This window comes from Lupinus angustifolius, unplaced genomic scaffold (assembly GCF_001865875.1).
Source record: "Lupinus angustifolius cultivar Tanjil unplaced genomic scaffold, LupAngTanjil_v1.0 Scaffold_75_79, whole genome shotgun sequence".
NCBI classification, from domain to species: Eukaryota; Viridiplantae; Streptophyta; class Magnoliopsida; order Fabales; family Fabaceae; genus Lupinus; species Lupinus angustifolius.
Window position 1 is genome coordinate 1 of NW_017723663.1, and position 20,816 is coordinate 20,816.

General features: G+C 35.3%; 1 protein-coding gene across 1 annotated transcript in view; it reads right to left on the minus strand.

The window, feature by feature from the left end:
- Positions 1 to 19,023: 19,023 nt before the first annotated feature.
- The window catches only part of LOC109339433 (cyclic nucleotide-gated ion channel 17-like), a 6,567-nt gene continuing 4,774 nt past the window's right edge, over positions 19,024 to 20,816 (minus strand). The window contains exons 6-7 of the mRNA XM_019576872.1: positions 20,471 to 20,707; positions 19,024 to 19,944 (exon numbers count right to left, since the gene is read on the minus strand). Coding sequence (XP_019432417.1) covers positions 19,225 to 19,944; positions 20,471 to 20,707 — 957 coding nt within the window. The 3' untranslated portion in view covers positions 19,024 to 19,224. The remainder of the gene's footprint in view (positions 19,945 to 20,470; positions 20,708 to 20,816) is intronic.

Below are 20,816 nucleotides of genomic sequence, written 5' to 3' on the forward strand. Positions count from 1 at the left end.
AAATTCAAAACTAGTCTAACCTTAAAATTGTTTACATACGATCTGGCCCTAGCGGAGATTTTGAAAATCATAAGTGTAATAAATTTTATAATAAGCATGGCATCATGCATCAGTTCTCGGCTCCCCGTACCCCTCAACAAAATGGAGTTGTTGAGAGGGAAAATAGAGTTCTAGAGGAGCTCGCAAGAACCATGCTAAACGAGAGCAAGGTTCCCAATTATTTATGGGCTGATGTAGTACACACTGACTGTTATGTGATGAATCGAATACTTCTTAGACCTACTTTTTCGAAAACCCCATATGAGATTTTAAAAGGTCGAAAACCGAATATTGCTCATCTTCATGCATTCGGGTGCAAATGTTTTATTTTGAATAATGGAAAACAAATTTTGGGAAAATTTGACTTGAAGGTTGATGAGGGCATATTCATAGGGTATTCATTACATAGTAACGCTTTCTGTGTGTTTAATAAGTATTCCATGCAAGTAGAAGAGTCTATTCATGTTCATTTTGACGAATCTTCTCCAAAAGAGAAGAGAAAGGTCTTTCCTGATGATGTTTCAGGTGTGCTAGAAGAAGCATATTGAAGGGACATAAACCAAATGCAACAAGAAGATGTAGAACAAATAGTTCAAGATGAGCATTAGGACATGCCGATTGCGTGGAAGACCAAAAAGGATCATCCACTAGACAAGGTGATAGGTGACATATCTACGAGGGTGGTAACCCGTAGTTCTTTATGCAATTTCTGTAATTTTGTTGCATTTCTATCTCAAATAGAGCCAAAGACCATCAATGAAGTTATCGAGGATGTACACTGGGTATAGCTATGCAAGAGGAGCTAAACCAGTTTGAGCGTAATAATGTTTAGGACTTGGTTCCTAAACCAAAAGAGCATCTACTGATTGGTATGAGATGGGTCTTCCGTAACAAGCTAGATGAATCTGGCTTGATCATTAGAAATAAGGCTCGCTTAGTGGCCAAAGGCTACAACCAGGAGGAGGGCATCGATTATGATGAGACCTACGCTCCTGTAGCCAAACTTGAGGCCATTAGGATGCTCTTATCCTTCGCAACTATAATAAATTTTAGGCTCTTCCAAATGGATGTTAAGAGCGCATTTTTAAATGACTATATTCAAGAGGAGGTGTACGTAGACCAACCACCACGGTTTGAAAACTTCAAATACCCAAACCACATAAATAAACTCAAGAAGGCCCTTTATGGCCTCAAATAGGCTCCCAAAGCTTGGTAAGATAGATTGAGTTTGTTCCTATTAGAGAAAGGGTTCGAAAGAGGTATGGTCGATACCACTATCCTTATTCGTCGATGAGATAATCATGTTTTACGTGTTTAAATCAATGTTGATGATATAATCTTCGGATCTACTAATGACATCCTTTGTAAGGAGTATTCTAAGATGATGTAGGACGAGTTCGAGATGTCGATGATGGGTGAGCTGACCTTCTTCCTTGGGCTTCAGATTAAACAAATGGAAAGTGACATCTTCATTCATCAATTGAAATATTGCAAGGAATTACTAAAGAAATTGGATATGGAGCAATGTAAAGATTCATCTACTCCTATGGCATCCTCATGCTATCTAGATAAAGATGAAAAGGGAAAAGCTATCAAGGTAACCAAATATCATGGGATTATCGGCTCGTTATTATATTTGACTGCAAGTCGCCCCGATAATTTGTTCAGTGTTTGTATGTGTGCTAGATTTCAAGCTTTGCCTAAAGATTCACATTATAGTGTTGTTAAATGCATCATCAGATATTTAAAAGGAACAATAAATATGGGATTATGGTATCATAGGGATGCNTGCTGTAAAATACATCATGAGATATTTAAAAGGAATAATAAATATGGGATTATAGTATCCTAGGGATGCCTCATTATCCTTGGTAGGTTACTCTGATTCCAACTTCGTTGGGTGTAAGTTGGATCGGAAGAGCACTAGTGGGACTTGTCATTTATTAGGAAGTTCCTTAGTGGCATGGCGATGGACAAAGCAAGCATGCGTTGCTTTGTCCATCGCAGAAGCGGAATACATCGACGCTGGCGTGTGTTGCCCTCAAATCCTTTGGATGAAGCAACAACTTAAGAACTTTGGGCTTAAACTAGAAAATATCCCCATTAAGTGCGATAATACGAGTGCCATCAACCTTTCCAATAATCCCGTTTTGCATTCGAGAACCAAGCATATAGATATTTGGCATCACTTTTTACGTGATCATGTGCAAAAAGGTGATTATGTGCTAGAATTCGCAGAAACCTCTAAGCAATTAGCGGATATTTTCACCAAGCCCCTCTCACGAGATACATTTTATGTTCTTCGAAGAGAACTAGGAATCCTTGATGAAAAATATCTTGATTGAGTTTATGTTATTGCCTTGCATGATTATTTGTCTTGTATGCTTCAAAATGAAAATGTTCAATGCTAGTTATTACTTATATGATCCATGATTCTATAAATAAGCTCTATGTATATATGTGACTGATCAATATTGCCTTTTATAAGTTAGAAATCTTTGCATACTTTTAAACATACATAAGGGGTTTAAGCACAAAACTTCGATTGCTCAAGTTTCAGGGAAAAAAGCCTACATACATAAGGTATGCCAACTTAACTTAGTTAGCAGAACAAAACTTCGATTTTCTGCATGGAATGCAAGCACAATGGGTTGTCCCCTTTTTGGAATTGAAAGGTAACGTTTACCTTGCTCTAGTTAGGGAATATTATGCTAATTTTATATACAAGAATGGAAAGTACTGGTCTATGATATCTTGAAAACTATTTCAGCTGAATGATGACATATTCATGAATGTGGGTGGATTATCGAGTAATGGTGCTAGTCTAGGAAATTGTGATTGGGTTAACAACTCTTTTGATGCTTCTGAAGTGTAAAAGTCGTGTTTGAGGAGACCTCAATTATATGTTCAAGGTGAATTGACAAAAGTTGGGTCATTATCTGTAGAGAATAGGCTCATGCAGTATCCGATTGCATACATATTGATTCAGAGGAACACAAATCATGCACAATCTACCGTGAATGGTTTGAGGTACATGTCTGTCATCAAGGAAAATGTGATGATTAATTGGCCTGAAGAGATCCTGAGGGTCATGTATAGTGTCTCTACATCGCAATCGAAGTTGCTTCCCTACAGTATTTTCATCTCGCGCATTATTGACTATCTGAATTTTGATGTTTCTGATACTATTGTTGTGGAATGTTCTGATAAAGATCACTTGATTGATGAAAGTTTGATTCACAAGATGGATATCTACAAGTATGGCAACACTTGGCAATACCAGGAGGATTTCAACACTGTGAACCTCGACCCATCTGGTGAGGATGATCAAGATGAAACACATGAGCTGAATGCTACAACTCAGGGGGAGTCTTCTGAAAATACAACACAAGAACCAGCCTTTGGACAAGCTCTATTGGATGCTATGGAACAGCGACTTAACAACGGGATGGATCTTCATTTTCAATCCTTAAAGGACACATACCATACTAATTTAGAGAACTTTGAGGAGTGTTAGATTGCCTACATTGATTAATTACAGTCTGTCTTAACCATAATAACTTTTCTGATTTTTTACTATAATTGAATATTCGTATCTTTTTTATAATGTCAAAAGGAGGAGAAAGGTTGATTGTTGTGTTTGATGTATTTGCAGGTTGTAACTTAGTTCTGTACTAATCATTGCTTACCTAAGGGGGAGAGCAAGCGCTTCAACTTTGAATTCACAACCGCTATGCAAATGTACAACATCGCCAAGCTATTTCATCAAATTTAATGGGGTATTTGATATGGTGTTTGTCATCATCAAAATGGGGGAGATTGAAAGTGCAAAGTGTCAAGGATTGCACTAGCTATGTTTTGCCTATGTTTTGATGAAGACAAGGAGTTACTAAAAGCTTGAAGATGTCTCAACAATCAACATGCCTAGAACTCAATGGTCATAACTAGACTAGGTTATATCAATAGAGTTATATTTCTAAGTAGTCTAGGATATGTGCCTTAGTTAGTGAGTCTAGGTTAGGTAAACCGATATGCAAGTCTCACAAGTCATTAATATTGATATATCATATTCATGAAGCATATCATCTAGTTTATTATATGTTCATGCATTAATCATGCATGTTATATGTGCATACTAGCCATAACATAATTGCTAAAACATGTATAGGAGTCAAGCATAACATATAAGTAGTTTACCATTTAATCACATATTGATATATTTGGTTAATCGATTAACGTGGTGTCTTAATCAATTAATGTGTTTGTTTTCTATTTTAATTGTTTTATGTTTTAACTGTGTAACTAAAAAATGGTTTGAAAAGTCAAATCTGTTTTGTATAAGTTCTGGCAAATTGCATAAACGTGTAGCATTGCATATTATTGTTTAGGAACTATTAGAGAGCATATCTTCGTGATTTACTACAATATAGGCATAAGAGAGATGCATGTGTGAGAAAGAGAGATTAACATGCTTAGTTCATATTGTTCATGATGTATTGCATGTAGTTTTCGTGTGCTTAATTTTATTCATTCTTTCTTGCATGTTCGTGCATTGTCATTAGATATTTTAGAGAAAGATTATGCGTTATCTATTTTGTATTAACTTGCATACATTCATGATGGCTTGTGTTACTTGAGTGTGGGTTAATCTTTGCGTTTTCATTGTTTTAATTTGAGCATATTAGTGCTTAGTAAAACTCTGTTTTTGTATACTGTTTTTGTACTTTGGGTTTTGTCTCTTAGTGTCTTACCACCATTGAGATTGAGTGAATCTTCACCAAGGCTTGGAGGTCTTGAATTTAGAGCGAGATTCTCGGCTAAGGCTAGATCGCAAGAAAGGTTTTGTTGGGCGATAGGGATAGTCAAACCAAGGTTAGAGGTTCCTGAAATTCAAGAAAGAAGCGTCTAGAATCTTGTAATTGAATTGGTGTATGTAACAATACACAGTTTTCAATATAGTGAAGAGAAATCTCTCAAGATCATAAGGGGAGGCCTGGATGTAATTTGCAAGTAGACCCGTAAGCGAACCAAGATAAAAATCCATTTGTGCAACATGTTCTCTCTCAATCTCTTTTATAATTCAAACTATTTTAATTCGTGTTTGAAGCTGGTATTTTGCATATTGCTACTTTGCTATATCCTTGTTAATTGTGCATAAAAATATATGTTGTATCTTTGCTTGTTTGTTGGTAAATAATTGTGCAAGAAGCTAATCTGGTAACACTGTTTCTGTTACTTGTTAAACGATTAAGCCGACTGGTTAATCGATTACTTGGGTTGTTTTCCAGAACCTGGTTTTAGTGTAAGAACCGGTAATTGATAATCGCTACACCTATTCACCCCCCCCCTCTTTCTAGGTGTTTCTAGACCACTGATACCTAACAGAAATTTCATATTTCTGTCATTTGGTTTAGGAGAGAGTTTAAGGGGAGAGAGAAAAAAAAGGGAGGGCCCCATAAAATCTCTTTCTCCTCCTAAGTGAGGAGAAAATAGGAGGGCAACAGGGACTCAGATCTATTGTCCCAAACTGTGTCTCAAACCATGCCCTGCACGAATAATATTGAAACAAAAAACAAAAAATAATGAACATTTAATTTTTTTAATTGACATGAAATATTTTCATTGATCCTCGGCATGGTTTAAAACATAATTTGGGACAACAAATCCTTATCCAGTAAAGAGTGGGGGAGAAAAATTACTTCTTTCTCTTCTTTTTCTATACAACCAAACAACACTAAAATCCACTTTATTTCTCATCTCTTTCTCTCTTTTCACTGTCTTTCTCACATATTTCTCTCTTCTTATTTTCTTCTCCCAACCAAATGAAGCATTACTCTTTCTACTCTCTTTCTCCTAAACCAAAGGCAACCTAAGAGTGCATAATGAAAGTAGTGAGTAATGACTTTTTTTCTATTTTTTTTAACTTCAACAAAACTTTCATTTTTCTTTGTGCCTTGTATTGCTCTCTTTGCGGTTTCTTTGTTTTTCTTTCTCTTATCATCTTCTCTTTGGATGTCATGACTAATTATAAAAGGAAACAATGAATGAGACAATGACTAATTAGATAAATACAAATCACTGAATATAACAGACATAGAGAAATAGTTGAACCTATTATCATGCTTGGTTGAGAAGAAAACAACAAATATCTTACACGACTTGAAAACAGTAATTTAAACCACAACATATATAAATTTAAATGGAAAAGAATGACTATCGCCGTCCTTGGTAGAACCCACATCACAAAGCAATCAAGCAAAAAATATGCATAAAAACGAAGAGACGCATAAATAGGAAAATGTCGTTTAGGTCAAGTACCTACTAATTTTTCTGATATTTAAACGTCATATCCAATCTGTTAAGTATCAGTGGACAGAACACACCTAGAAGGGGGGTTGAATAGGTGTCGCGGTAACCAATTACCGTTTTTTGCACAGAAACCCTATTCTGGAAAAATCCCTAGTTAATCGATTAATACTTTGTCTTAATAGATTAATACTCTGTCTTAATCGATTAACTCACAGAAAACAACAAGTTGTAAAGTGGCTTATTGCTCAGCCACTCACCGATAATCAGATACAGATAAAGCAAATATACTTGAACATAATTAAACTCAATATAGCAATTTTACAGTATCCAAATTATCAGCTAAAATTAGGCAATATTACAACTTGAAATTAAAGAGATTAAGAATAGAAAAAGCCTACAACAAGGAATTTTATCTTGGTTCGTGTGTGGGTCCACTTGCAAACTACATCCAGGCCTCCCCTTCTGATCTTGGGAGATTTTCTTCACTAATATTGAAATGAATGTATTTTTTCATGCACACTTCCAATACACAGACTTAGATTTTCTCTTCTTGAATCCAAGAACCCAATTTCTTGGTTTGACTCACCTAATCTCCTAAGAAAACCTTTCTTACGATCTAGCCTTAGCCAAGAAACGTTCTAAACACAAGACCTCTAAGTCTTTGTGAAGACTCGCTGAGTCTCTTTGGTGGTACGACACCAAGAGACGACTTCCCTTAATACAACACAAAAACAGTACAAAAACAGAGTATTATCAAGCACAATGTAGCTCAAAATATCACAAATAAAATTCAGCTAAAAACCCTATACAAGACTCACAAGTAATCATGAATGTGTATGAGTTAATTGATGTACGAAAATAGAGAATTTATATCCTAGAATTCTTCTAAAGAAATGCAAGAATCATGCAAAATAAGATAGCAAATGTTAACACATTAATCACATGCAATTAGATCAAAATTAAACCCTAAACATGATACTATCTCTCACTATCTCACTATGCATTTCTCTCTACCTAAAATGACACAAATGAGCACGAAAAATATGCAACTTAGCAATTCTAAAATGAATGATATGATATATCGTGCAAGACCTAACAACACAGTTTATATAGAAAAGCTTTTTGAGACCCAGTTAATCGATTAACTGCTCGTTTAATTGATTAACGGGCTATGGAGAATAACTGATTTCAGGTTTTCAGTTATTTGTTAATACCGTTTTCACGTTAATCGATTAACACCTTCTTTAATCGATTAACTGGCATATTGTTCAGCTAAATTATTAAATGATAAACTACCTATATGTTACGCTTATTAACTATACATGTTTTACCAATATATTATGCCTAAGATGCATAAATAACATATATGATTAATGCATGAACATGTAATAATCTGGATGGCATGTCTCATGTAAATGATTTGATTATTTTTAAGACTTGTGATAATTGCACCTAGGTTTACCTAACCTAAACTCAATATCTAAGACACATATCTATGACTCTAAAAATGACTCTTGTAAGACTTAGTCTAGATATGAGATCCTTGAGTGTATGGCATGTTGATTTGTTGAGTCATCTTCAAGCTTTCAATGAATCCTTGTCTTCATCAAAACATAGGCAATCTAATAGTGCAACACTTTGACACTTTGCACTTTCAGTCTCCCTCTTTTTTATGATTACAAACTCCACACCAAATCTTGTTTTGATACATAGCTTGATCATGGTTATAGAATGCATGGTTGTTAATTTCAAAGTTAAGCGCATAGCTGGACAACGGAAGCTGAATATTATTTACAACCATACAACCTGCAAATCACATCAAACAACAAAGCAACATTTCTCCCCCTTTCGACATTATCAAAAATATAAACAAATTAATCTAGTCAAAAGTAAGAAGAGTTATATAATGAAATCAAAACTGTAATCAATCAATTAAATTTGGGGGTTCAATTAATTAACCAGTTGAAGGAAGCTGGAACAAGTGCACATGTTTACACGGATTTAATCGATTAAAATGATAGAATACAATAAATGAACAAGGTTAATGGCATGAAAGGTTATACAATTACAAATTGAGCATGGAATGATCAAGCATTATTATCAGAACATGTTTACAGAAGGCTCAATCAAACAGAATAGATGCAGATAACCAGTCATGGTCAAGTACCATTAAACATAATTCATACTATATGTGACATAGATATGCATATGATATATGCAATATAACATAAAACCAGTAACGATTAAAGTTCAATGTTATGCATACCAAGTGATAAGTGTTCAGCAAAAGTAGATAGAAACAATTACAACCCAACAAAAGCAAAGAGAAAAATGTCTCAAGAGTACAAAACAACAAAATACTTGAAATTAGCCAATAGAAGAACTAAACCAAAGGCAACCTAGGGTCTAAGGTCTTCTAATCTAAGGATGCGGAGGAAGGTCTTTGTCATCAGGAATTGTCAGACTACTATATCCCTGAATGAGGACTCTCAGTTTCTCAATTTTTGCACGAAACCTATCATTTTGTGCTTCAACAGTGTTTCGAACAAAGCTGCTCATAGACTGGTAGTGGTTATCAATGTAGGTGACCTGATGTTCCTCAATTGCTCCAAATCTATATGATAAGAGTCCTTCAAAGTCTAAAAATGTAGATCCATTCTATTATTCAGCCTTTGCTCCATTGCATCCAACTGAGCTAATCCAAAGGGTGGTACCTACAGCATAGTTTCAGACGATTCCCCCTAAGTTCCTGCATTATGTTGATTTGTTCCTGCCTGATCCTCATCTCCAGATGACTCCAAATCCACAATAGTATTATAATCCTCTTGGTATTTCCATACTTGTAAATACTCATCTTGTGGATTAGACTTTCACCAACCAGATGATCTTTATCAGAAGACTTCATGATGATGGTATCAGACACATCAATATGCAGATAATCGACGATCCTCGAAATGAATATGCTATAGAGAAGCAGCTTGGATTGTGATGTTGACACACTATATATGACCTTCAGAATCTCTCCAGGCCAATTAATCATAATATTTTCCTTAACTGCATACATAAACCTTAAATCGTTCACAGTAGGTTGTGCATGATTTGTATTTCTCTGAACTAAGATGTACGCAATCAAATAGTGCAATGTATTTTCCATAGATAATGACCCAGCTTTTGTCAATTCTCCTTGGATATATAGATGGGGACCTCTAAAGCAAGACTTGTAAACCTCAGCAGCATTGAATGAATTCTTGACCCAGTCACAATTACCAATGCTAGCACCATTGGTGGATAAACCTCCCACATTCATGAAAATATCCTCACTCGGCTCAAATAACTTTCCAGAACCCATAGACCAATATTTGCCATCCTTATATCTAAAGTTGGCATAAAATTCTCTAACCAAAGTAGGGTAGATATTTCCCTTCAATTCCCAAAAGGTGACAGCTCCTTGAGCTTGCATACCATGCGGAAACTCAAAATTTTGTTCCACCATCCAAGTTAAATTGGCATACTTGATGTAAGTTGGTTTCCTCCCCTAAAAATTTGACAATCGAGTCTCCTGCAGTATGAGAGAGTAGTAGGGATCTTCACGGTCCTGCCTCACATTCGGATTTGGTGGTGTAGGAATATGAGTCCTTTGTGGGTGTTGAGCAGTTGTCTTAATCCTTTTTCACTGTCTTCTTTCCATTGTTATTGCAAAACCGAGTTGAAGAAGGATTTTTGGGCGAAACCTAACCTTAGGGTTTGGAATTGGGAAAGTGGAGTTTTTGGACAAATTTGAGAGGAAATAAGATGAAATGAAGTACAATGTGGGTGAAGGGTGAGGTTTATTCTTCTTTTTGGCTAAGAACTCAGATTACGTTGTTGCCTCTAAGATTTTAAGAGGAAGGGAATAGAGAGGTTTTGAAAAAAAATGGCAAAAAACGCTTCTAGTTCTACTCTATCTGCTATCGTTAATCGATTAAAAGCAGTACTTAATCGATTAGTCATAGTTAAAATTCCATATTTTCATAAAAATGAGACCAGATAATTGATTAAGATGGGACATTAATCGATTAAATTTCGTAAAAAATAAATGTTGGCTACTGGAACTCATTTTAATAGATTAGGACTTATGGTTAATTGATTAACAATCATCAGATTTGTGGAGTCAAGAGAGTTTTTGAGTTTTGGAATCATGCAACGATTTCAAACATATATCAAGCAATATTACGCAATCACACATACATATAGAGCATATTATAATATATCATGGATCATATTAGGAATAAGATGCATTCAACAAATATTCATTTTGAAGCATATTAGACATTTAGCATGCGAAGCACATAATAATGAGTTAGACGATTTTAATCAAGATATTTTTTATCAAGGATTCCAAGTTCTCTTCGAAGAACATAGAAAGTATCTCATGAGAGGGGCTTGGTGAAAATATCAGCTAATTTCTTAGTAGTTTCAACAAATTCAAGCACACAGTCGCCTTTTTGAACATGATCACGCAAGAAATGATGTCTAATTTCTATATGCTTGGTTCTTGAATGCAAAACGGGATTCTTGGATAGGTTTATGACACTTGTATTATCACATTTAATGGGGATCTTTTCTAGTTTAAGACCAAAGTCCTTAAGTTGTTGCTTCATCCATAGGATTTGAGTGCAACACACACCGACAGCAATGTATTCCGTTTTGGCGGTGGACAAAGCAACATAAGCTTGCTTTTTACTATGTCATGCAATTAAGGAACTGCCTAGTAAGTGACAAGTCCCACTAGTGCTCTTTCGATCCAGTTTACATCCAGCAAAGTCAGAATCGGAATATCCTACCAATGATAATGAGAAATCCCTATGATACCATAATCTCATATTTAATGTTCCTTTTAAATATTTCATGATACGCTTAACAGCACTATAATGTGAATCTTTAGGTAATGCTTGAAATCTAGCACACATGTAAACACTAAACATAATATCGGGGCGGCTCGCAGTCAAATATAATAATGAGTCGATTATCCCTTGATACTTCGTTACCTCAATAGCTTTTCTCTTTTCGTCTTTGTCTAGATAGTAGGCGGACGCCATAGATGTAGAGGCTTCTTTACATTTTTTCATATCAAACTTTTTGAGTAACTCCTTGCAATACTTTGATTGAAGAATGAAGATGCCACTTTCCATTTGTTTAATTTGAAGCCCAAGGAAGAAAGTCAGCTCACCCATCATCGACATCTCAAATTCTCCCTACATCATCTTAGAAAATTCTTTACAAAGAATGTCATTAGTAGATCCGAAAATTATATCATCAACGTATATTTGAACTAATAGTACATGATAATCTAATCTAAGGATAAAAAGGGTAGTATCAACCATACCCCTCACGAACTCTTTTTTCCAAAAGGAAATAGCTCAATCTGTCATACCAAGCTCTGGGAGCCTATTTTAGGCCATAGAGAGCCTTCTTGAGCTTATATACGTGGTTCGGATATTTAAAATTTTCAAAGTCGGGAGGTTAATCAACATACACCTCCTCTTGAATGTAGTCATTCAGAAAGGCGCACTTAACATCCATTTGAAAGAGCTTAAAGTTCATAATCGATGCAAAGGATAAAAGCAACCTAATGGCCTCTAATCTGGCTACAGGAGCGTAAGTCTAATCATAATCGATGCCTTCCTCCTGGTTGTAGCATTTGGCCACTAAGTGTGCCTTATTTCTAATAATCAAGCCAGATTCATCAAGTTTATTTCGGAAGACCCATCTAGTACCAATCTGTGGATGTTCTTTTAGCTTAGGGACCAAGTCTCATACATTATTACGCGCGAACTAATTTAGTTCTTCTTGCATAGCTATACCCTAGTGCACATCCTCGGTGGCCTCATCGATCGTCTTTGGCTCGATTTGAGATACAAAAGCAACGAAGTTACAAAAATTACTTAAAGAACTACGGGTTACCACCCCCGTAGAGATATCACCTATAACTTTGTCAAGTGAATGATCTTTCTTAGTATTCCACGCGATTGGCATGTCCTGATGCTCATATCAGACATTGCTTGTTCTTCTTTGTCCTGGTCCACGTCCTTAGAGTATGCTTCTTCTAAAGCACCTGCAACATTATCAGAAAATACCTTTCTCTTCTCTTTTGGAGAAGATTCATCAAAATGAACATGTACAGACTCTTCTACTTACATGGAATATTTATTAAACACTCAATAAGCTTTACTATGCAATGAATACCCTAAAAGTATACTCTCATCCACTTTTGAGTCAAATTTTCCTAGCGCTCTTTTTCTATTATTTAAGATAAACCATTTACACCCAAAAGCATGAAAATGAGCAATATTAGGTTTTTCGGCCTTTTAAAAGTTCATAATGAGTTTTCAAACAAGTAGGCCTCAAGAGTATACGATTTATCACATAGCAAGCAGTATGCACTACATCAGCCCAAAAGTACTTAGGAACATTGCTCTCGTTTAGCATGGTTCTAGCAAGCTCATCTAGAACTCGATTCTTCCTCTAAACAACTCCATTTTGCTAAGGGGTACAAGGAGCCGAGAACTGATGCATGATATCATGTTTATTACAAAATTCATCAAATTGGTAGTTTTCAAACTCGCCACCATTATCGGATCAAATGAACACAATTTTCAGATTAAACTGATTTTGAATTTGTTTGGCAAGGTTTTTGAAAGATTTAAATGCATCACTCTTATAAGATAAAAACAATGTTCATGTGAATCTAGAGAAATCATCAACAATTACCAAAGCATATAAACTACCACCAAAACTCATTATTTGTGAAGGTCCAAACAAGTCCATATGGAGAAGCTCTAGAGGTCTTGTTGTGGATATTACATTAGTTTTTAACTTGTTTACATTTTTGACAAGTATCACAAGTTTTATGAGTTTTTAAATCAAGTTTTGGTAGACCCTCAACTAAGTTATTTTTAGATAGCTTATCTAGATGTTTTACATGAATATGAGCGACGCGCCTATCCAAAGCCATATATCATTTTCTTTAGAAACAAAACATTTTGAAAATAATGTCGTGATAGCTTCTAAGTTAACCATATAGATGGTATTAATGCAATGTCCGACAAATATGACCTTATTAGATAAATTGTCACGGATCATGCAATAATTAGAGTCAAAAGATACATGATTACCTTTGTCCCAGAGTTGGCTGATACTCAATAGGTTGTGCTCCAGGCCTTCAACATATAGTACATTCTCGATCACTGCCTAGGTTGAGTTGCCAATTGTCTCAGTACCAAGTATCTTTCATTTGTTTTTTTCTCCATATGTGACAACCCTTTTTTTTTTCTTTCAAGGATAGATCTAGGAATTTTTATCTATCTCCTATCATATGTCTCGAGCATCCACTATCAAGATACCAATGTTGTCCATGTGCTCCTACACATACCTGCAAAATAGATCACTTGCCTTTTTCAAGTACCCAATTTATAATAGGTCCTTTTCTGTTAGTAACCAGGGAGTCATCTCCCTTTTTCATCCAGATATATACACCACTAGGTATATCATACTTCCTCATATAGCAAGAGTAGGAAGTGTGGCCATGTGTGCCACAATAGAACATGTAGAAACTTTCTTATTATACAATTTCTTATTATGCCGAGTTATAGGTCCCCTATATGATCTTCTCCTACACATAGGGGGGATATATTCTAGTCCAATATGGTCACCAACATTTCTAGTTTGACTAAGTATAGTGTCTAATTGATTTTGACTCTCTATGAGTTTTGCGATTTTTTCATTAAGCTTCAAATTCTCATTTTTCAAAATCTCGCAAGATTCACAAACAGTTGATTGACATAGATTATCATTAGAGCAATTGCATGTATTACAAGAAAATATTAGATCTAAAGTTTCATTTTCAAGTTTCAGCTCATCTAATTCTTTTTGTAACAAAACTATTTTCTACTCATTTAGAAGCATTACCCGCTTTCTATCAGAACTAATCCTAGCTAATTTTTTTAATTCTTCATGCAATTTGACATAAGCATTATATAAGTCCTCATAAGGAGGTGAATCATCGAAAGAAGGAGATGAGGTGTCAGAGTATACCTCATTGTTTACCTCCTTTGAATCTGAGTCACAAGCTTCATTTGTTCTGGTCATTAAGCATAGTTTGGCGGTCTCCTCTTCATCTAAGGTGCTTGATGTCGTATCCTCCTCTAGTTGCCATGATAGTTGTTACTTTAGTTGCCATCTCCTGTCAAGATAATGCAAAACTTTATTAGTTAATTCTCCTTTGGTAAAAAAGTTATCTAGAGCAACTAAATGGTTTACTATATGTGTAAATCGCTTTTGCATGTCGCCAATAGATTCACTTGGCAACATACCAAAAAAGCTCGTACTCATGTGTCAGAGCATTCATCATGGCACGCTTGACTTCACTAGTGCCTTCGTGAGTCACTTGTAAAGTGTCCCACATTTCTTTGGCACTTTGACATTGTGAAACCCGAAGAATTCATTATATGAAAGGGCCGATGTGATTATGTTTTTAGCACGTAGGTTGTATTGAACCTTTTTACGTTCATCATATGTCCATAGAATCATAGGCTTTTCTTTCGGTTCATCGTCCACTAAATACATTGGGACGAAAGGCCCATTGACTACGGATTCCCAAATATCCAAGTCAATGGCTACAATGAATATCTTCATTTGGACTTTCCAGTAGGCATATCCCTCGCCACTAAATACGGGAGGGCGGTTAATGGATGTGCCATCACTGCCAAAAAGGTTGGTGGAACCCATTTATTTACCTTTAAGGATCACGCGTATGTGGTTGAGCTAGCACGTCATACTAGCCCAGATACCACTTGCTAGGTATTAGTGGACAAAACACACCTAGGAGGGGGTTGAATAGGTATCATGGTTACCAATTACCACTTTTTGCACCGAAGCCCTATTCTGGAAAAAGCCCTAGTTAATCGATTAACACTCTGTCTTAATCGATTAACTCACAGAAAATAGCAAGTTGCGAATTGGCTTATTGCTCAGCTACTCACCAATAATCTGATACAGATAAAGCAAATATACTTGAACATAATTAAACTCAATGTAGAAATTTTACAGTATCCAAATTATCAGCTAAAATTAGGCAATATTACAACTTGAAATTAAAGAGATTAAGGATAGAAAAAGCCTGCAACAAGGAATTTTATTTTGGTTCGTTTGCGGGTCCACTTGCAAACTACATTCAGGCCTCCCCTCTTATCTCGGGAAATTTTCTTCACTAATATTGAAAAGAATGTATTTTTACATGCACATCTCCAATACACTTAGATGCTCCCTTCTTGAATCCAAGAACCCAACTTCTTGGTTTGACTCACCTAATTGCCTAAGAAAACCTTTCTTACGATCTAGCCACAGCCAAGAAACGTTCTAAACTCAAGACCTCTAAGTTTTGATGAAGACTCACTGAGTCTCTTTGGTGGTACGACACCAAGAGACGACTTCCCTTAATACAACATAAAAACGGTACAAAAACAGAGTATTATCAAGTACAATGTAGCTCAAAATATCACAATTAAAACTCAGCTAAAAAACCTATACAAGACTCACAAGTAATCATGAATATGTATGAGTTAATTGATGTGCGAAAATAGAGAATTTCTATCCTAGAATTCTTCTAAATAAATGCAAGAATCATGCAAAAGAAGATAGCAAATATTAACACATTAATCACATGCAATTAGATCATAATTAAACCCTAAACATGATACTATCTCTCACTATCTCACTATGCATTTCCCTCTGCCTAAAATGACACAAATGAGCACGAAAAATATACAACTTAGTAATTCTAAAATGAATGATATGATATATTGTGCAAGACCTAAAAACACAGTTTATATAGAAAAGCTTTTTGAGACCCAGTTAATCGATTAAGTGCCCTTTTAATCGATTAACGGACTATTGAGAATAACTAATTTCAGGTTTTTCAGTTATTTGTTAAAACCGTTTTCACGTTAATCGATTAACACCTTCTTTAATCGATTAACTGGCATATTGTTCAGCTAAATGATTAAATGATAAACTACATATATTTACGCTTATTAACTATACATGTTTTACCGATATATTATGTCTAAGATGCATAAATAACATGTATGATTAATGCGTGAACATATAATAATCTAGATGGCATATCTAATGTTGATGATTTGATTATTTTTAAGACTTGTGATAATTGCACCTAGGTTTACCTAACCTAGACTCAATATCTAAGACACATATCTATGACTCTAAAAATGACTCTTGTAAGACTTAGTCTAGATATGAGATCCTTGAGTCCATGGCATGTTGATTTGTTGAGTCATCTTCAAGCTTTCAATGAATCCTTGTCTTCATCAAAACATAGTCAATCTAGTAGTACAACACTTTGACACTTTGCACTTTCACAATCAACAGTGCACATTTAAGAAAGCGTTGTTGAATAAGGCATATTCAACAATGTTCATTCAAGAGATCATTATTGATATAGCATCTTCAACAGCGCTCAACAACACTCATTTAAGCAAGTGTTGTTACTATGTCATATTCAACCGCGCTTTCTCCATCTTGCGCTCTTGAATTGATGTAAATTAATAGTATGTTAAATAACACTCATTCAAGCCAACGCTAATTCAACAGCGCTCGTTCGCGTCTGCGTTGTTGAAGTTATATCCACATATTTAGCCTATTTAATGTAACAATGATTGCTTTAATGTGTGCTATTGATTATCTTTCGTCTTGTTTTTAACATTGTTTTTTTAGCAAGCGTGTTTGAATGACAATCGTTAATTGCAATATTTGGCGTAGTGTTTAGTTAGCTATGCATTTACATTGATTTTATGACGAACCTGACATGTTACCATGAATTCGATATTGGGGAATGAGAGAATTATGAACTTTGATTTTAATTTTTTTAGAGAAGAAATTAGGTGAATGGCTTGCCTGGCCTTTTGGCATCATTTGAAGGCAAGAACAGTGTGGAATGTTGGTTTCAGCTTCTAAAAATAGTTGTTTTGTTTTTTGTTGTCTTTATGGTGTTTTTGGAAACCAATGTGGTTGTTGCTTACTATAAATGTTCTCTCATCAATTAAAGTAAAAGTGTGATATCATGCTATTTTGTAATTTTGTTTTTTTATATAAGAGCAAGATTATGGTTTAGTTGTGTAAGGTCTCACTAGATTCAATAGACTAATATAGTTTAATTCTTGTGAGCTACACTTATTGAAAGGCTAGTCATGTACCTCGAAAGGAATGGGGATGGCATCGGGCACGGGCGGGCACGGGTAATAGCTACCTGCTACCCGTTTTAAAATAGAAGAGTAATACCCATACCCGCCCGTACTCGTACGGGTACCCGTGAGCGGGTATATGCGGGTAGTTCTGGGTACCCGCGGGTAGAATGGGTACCCGCGGGTTTCCTCTATTATAAATAATTTTTAAATTTTTTACTTCTATTGTGTTTCAAATAACATGAAACTTAATTATTTTTATACCTTTTGATTAAATATTTTGATAAAATGCTAAATTTATTGGTGGTTTCCATTTGTGTGATTTTTTGTTCTAATTTTTTAACAAAAAATATATTTTTTCTTTGTAAAACATGTGTGTTTCTATACTTTCTATACGGGTTTTTTTGCCATCCCTAGAAAGGAATTACTTCCTTATTTATAGCCCGATAAAATAACATTTATAGTCTTAACATTTGCACTAAATTTGTCTTCTATTGCAAATTTGTCCGTGAGTTAGGGCAAAGCTACCCAACTTCCTTGCTGGTAAGTGACTATTTATAATCCGATAAGCTATCTACAGTTGGACAAAGTCACATTTCATAATCTCAACATCTAGACTGATTGCTTTTTTGAGTGGTAATTATACATGACAACTGGGGGTTACATTTCCTTATGTTAACGTTGCATCACCGTTGGGTGATAATAAATTTAGAGCATGCAGTTGGTAATCGGTAAAGAATCCTAAACGGAAGGAAAAAATTTATGTGGTATGACTTTTATACACTGATATTACATGTTTATCATTCATGTTTTATCATTTTTGACTCTTAAAAAAAAGTAATATAAATAAATAATAAATAATATATTGATTATGTATAAATATTTACACTGACAATACATAAATTTTACAATCATTAACTATTATCTTGGTAAAGGCACATGTGAAGGCATATAATAAACTTTATCTCCATTATCTGTTTCCTCTATTATTTTTCTGACTTTGATTATATGATTAGTAATTGCTCTATATATCAACATCTTCTAAAGTGACGTCTCAATGATCCATTATTTGGCTAATGGGACAATTACATAAAAGTGAAATATCAATCTTATTAAAGACTTATTTTGTTTTTAGTATTAATATTTCAAATTCTAAATTTATGATATTACATTAAATTTAGGATATATTTCTAAAAAATAGAACAAAACGTAATTTTTATTATATGAAATTTTTTTATTTGTGTGCAACATTATATTATCCTCTTTCACTAATATTCCTATTCCCTTGCACCACCAAGGGATAAAAGACAAGATAATCTATCACATCTTGTTGCAATTCATGGTTTGATGAGCTAACATGATATGATAAGTCTTTTTTATTGCTTTATGTTATCATGTTCATATAGTGTAATTTCTATCTCATAGGAAACTAGATTGCATAAAATATATGTTAAGAGTATATAGCAAAGGTTAACCCCCTCCTTCCCTTGATCAAATTAAAATACATCAACAAGAATCATGGCAGAGGGATAAGAAATCCTGTGATCTATATTATATCATCATCACTTCATCAGTAGTCAAAGGAATGTATGCGGCACCCAAATCTGCTAAACAAATTGCCTCTGACTAATAATTTTAACTAATCTTCATCAACTTCAGTAGAAAAATCAGGTTCTTCGGGTTTGGGTAACTTAGGCATGTCATCTTTCATCTTCAGAGCTCCTCTTCTTGTGTTAGCAGCAAACCTTGAAGCAAGTATTGTGACCCCAAGATTCAATTTGGCCTGAGAAGAATTTGAACCGGAAGGATCTCCCTCCTCATGCTCTCTCTCATTTGCCGGAGTCTCATCTAAATGAAGGGATTCCCTCAGAATGAGGTCTTTGCTAGACATCCGTTTCTTATATCGACGCCAAGCAGCCTGAATGAAGCAGGATGCCCAAGTCCTCCAATGGTGGGAATAAAACCGGAAGGTGTGCTGCAGCTTCTTGCTGTGGAGGCGCCTAAATTGATTAGCTACAAACTTAAGGTCTTCGGCACGAAGAGCAAAAGCTTCCACCTCGCTTGTGGCCTTAACTGTCCTAGTTGAAGAAGGCAAATTCGTGGTCGATTTTGGGAGTAAAGCCCAAGAAAGTAGTTCTTCGCCACAAAAATCACCTGGTCTCAATATGGTTGAGTTAAAGAAACCAGTCCGGCCACCATTTGTAGTAGAACTGTCTAGTCTACCTCTGATGATAAAGAGCATTTCAGTCACGGGGTCACCCTCACGAACAATGTAGGTGCCTACAGTGCTGAGAGAAGATACCAGCCGCTCACATATTGCATCGAGGAGTTGGTCATCCATTTGCGAGAAGAAGGGAACCTAACAAACATAGGAAGGGCAATTAATCAATGCTTAAAATGAAGTAAATTTTATACCAGTTATGATTACTTTATATTTGGCATTGCTAGAGAAACAATATTGCAATTCTAGTTCTGCTCTCAGACACATGATGATAATCTGAATTACAGGTGGTGCTAAACACATTTACTCCTCTTACCAGTTAGGACAAAATACCAGCCAGTGATAGAATTAGAAGAAACAGAAAATTGGGATCATTAAGCTCCAAATTGTGGATTAGCAGAGGAGACTTTAGAGATAACATACATTTAAGTGAACCGCGAAAATTACTATAAAAAGGGCGGTCCACTACATGAAGCTCTCACCTAGTAGGATATGGGGAGGGTAAATGCATGTAACCTTACCCCTGCAAGTAGAGAAGTTGTTTACATGATTTGAACCCATGACCTCCAGGTCAAAAGGTAGCAATCTTATCGATGTGTAGGCTCACCCTCAATTACTATAAAGCAAAAATATTTTAAACTAAAATATTCGGCAGAAATCATACTCGTCTAACAAGGTCTAGGCATAGGTGGCATTGGATATCGCGGCGAAGATCAGCGGGCAATGCACGTAAAATGGTTTCTTCATCAACTCCACGAGTTGCAAGCCATTTATATTGTATGAATCGTCTAACACAGCGTCTCAAATCTTCAGGGAGTTGCCGATGGCTCATCCATTCCTCTGTGTCTCTTCGCTTAAGCCTCCACTCTTCAAGCTTTATAGTAATTGATTGCAAGTAGGTCTATCCACAGGAAAAAAAACCAAACCAGAATCAAAATGAGAAGAAAATAAGCACACTTCATGGTACAAGTATATGGCTAGCTATTATAAAAGCGAAAGGAATACTACTT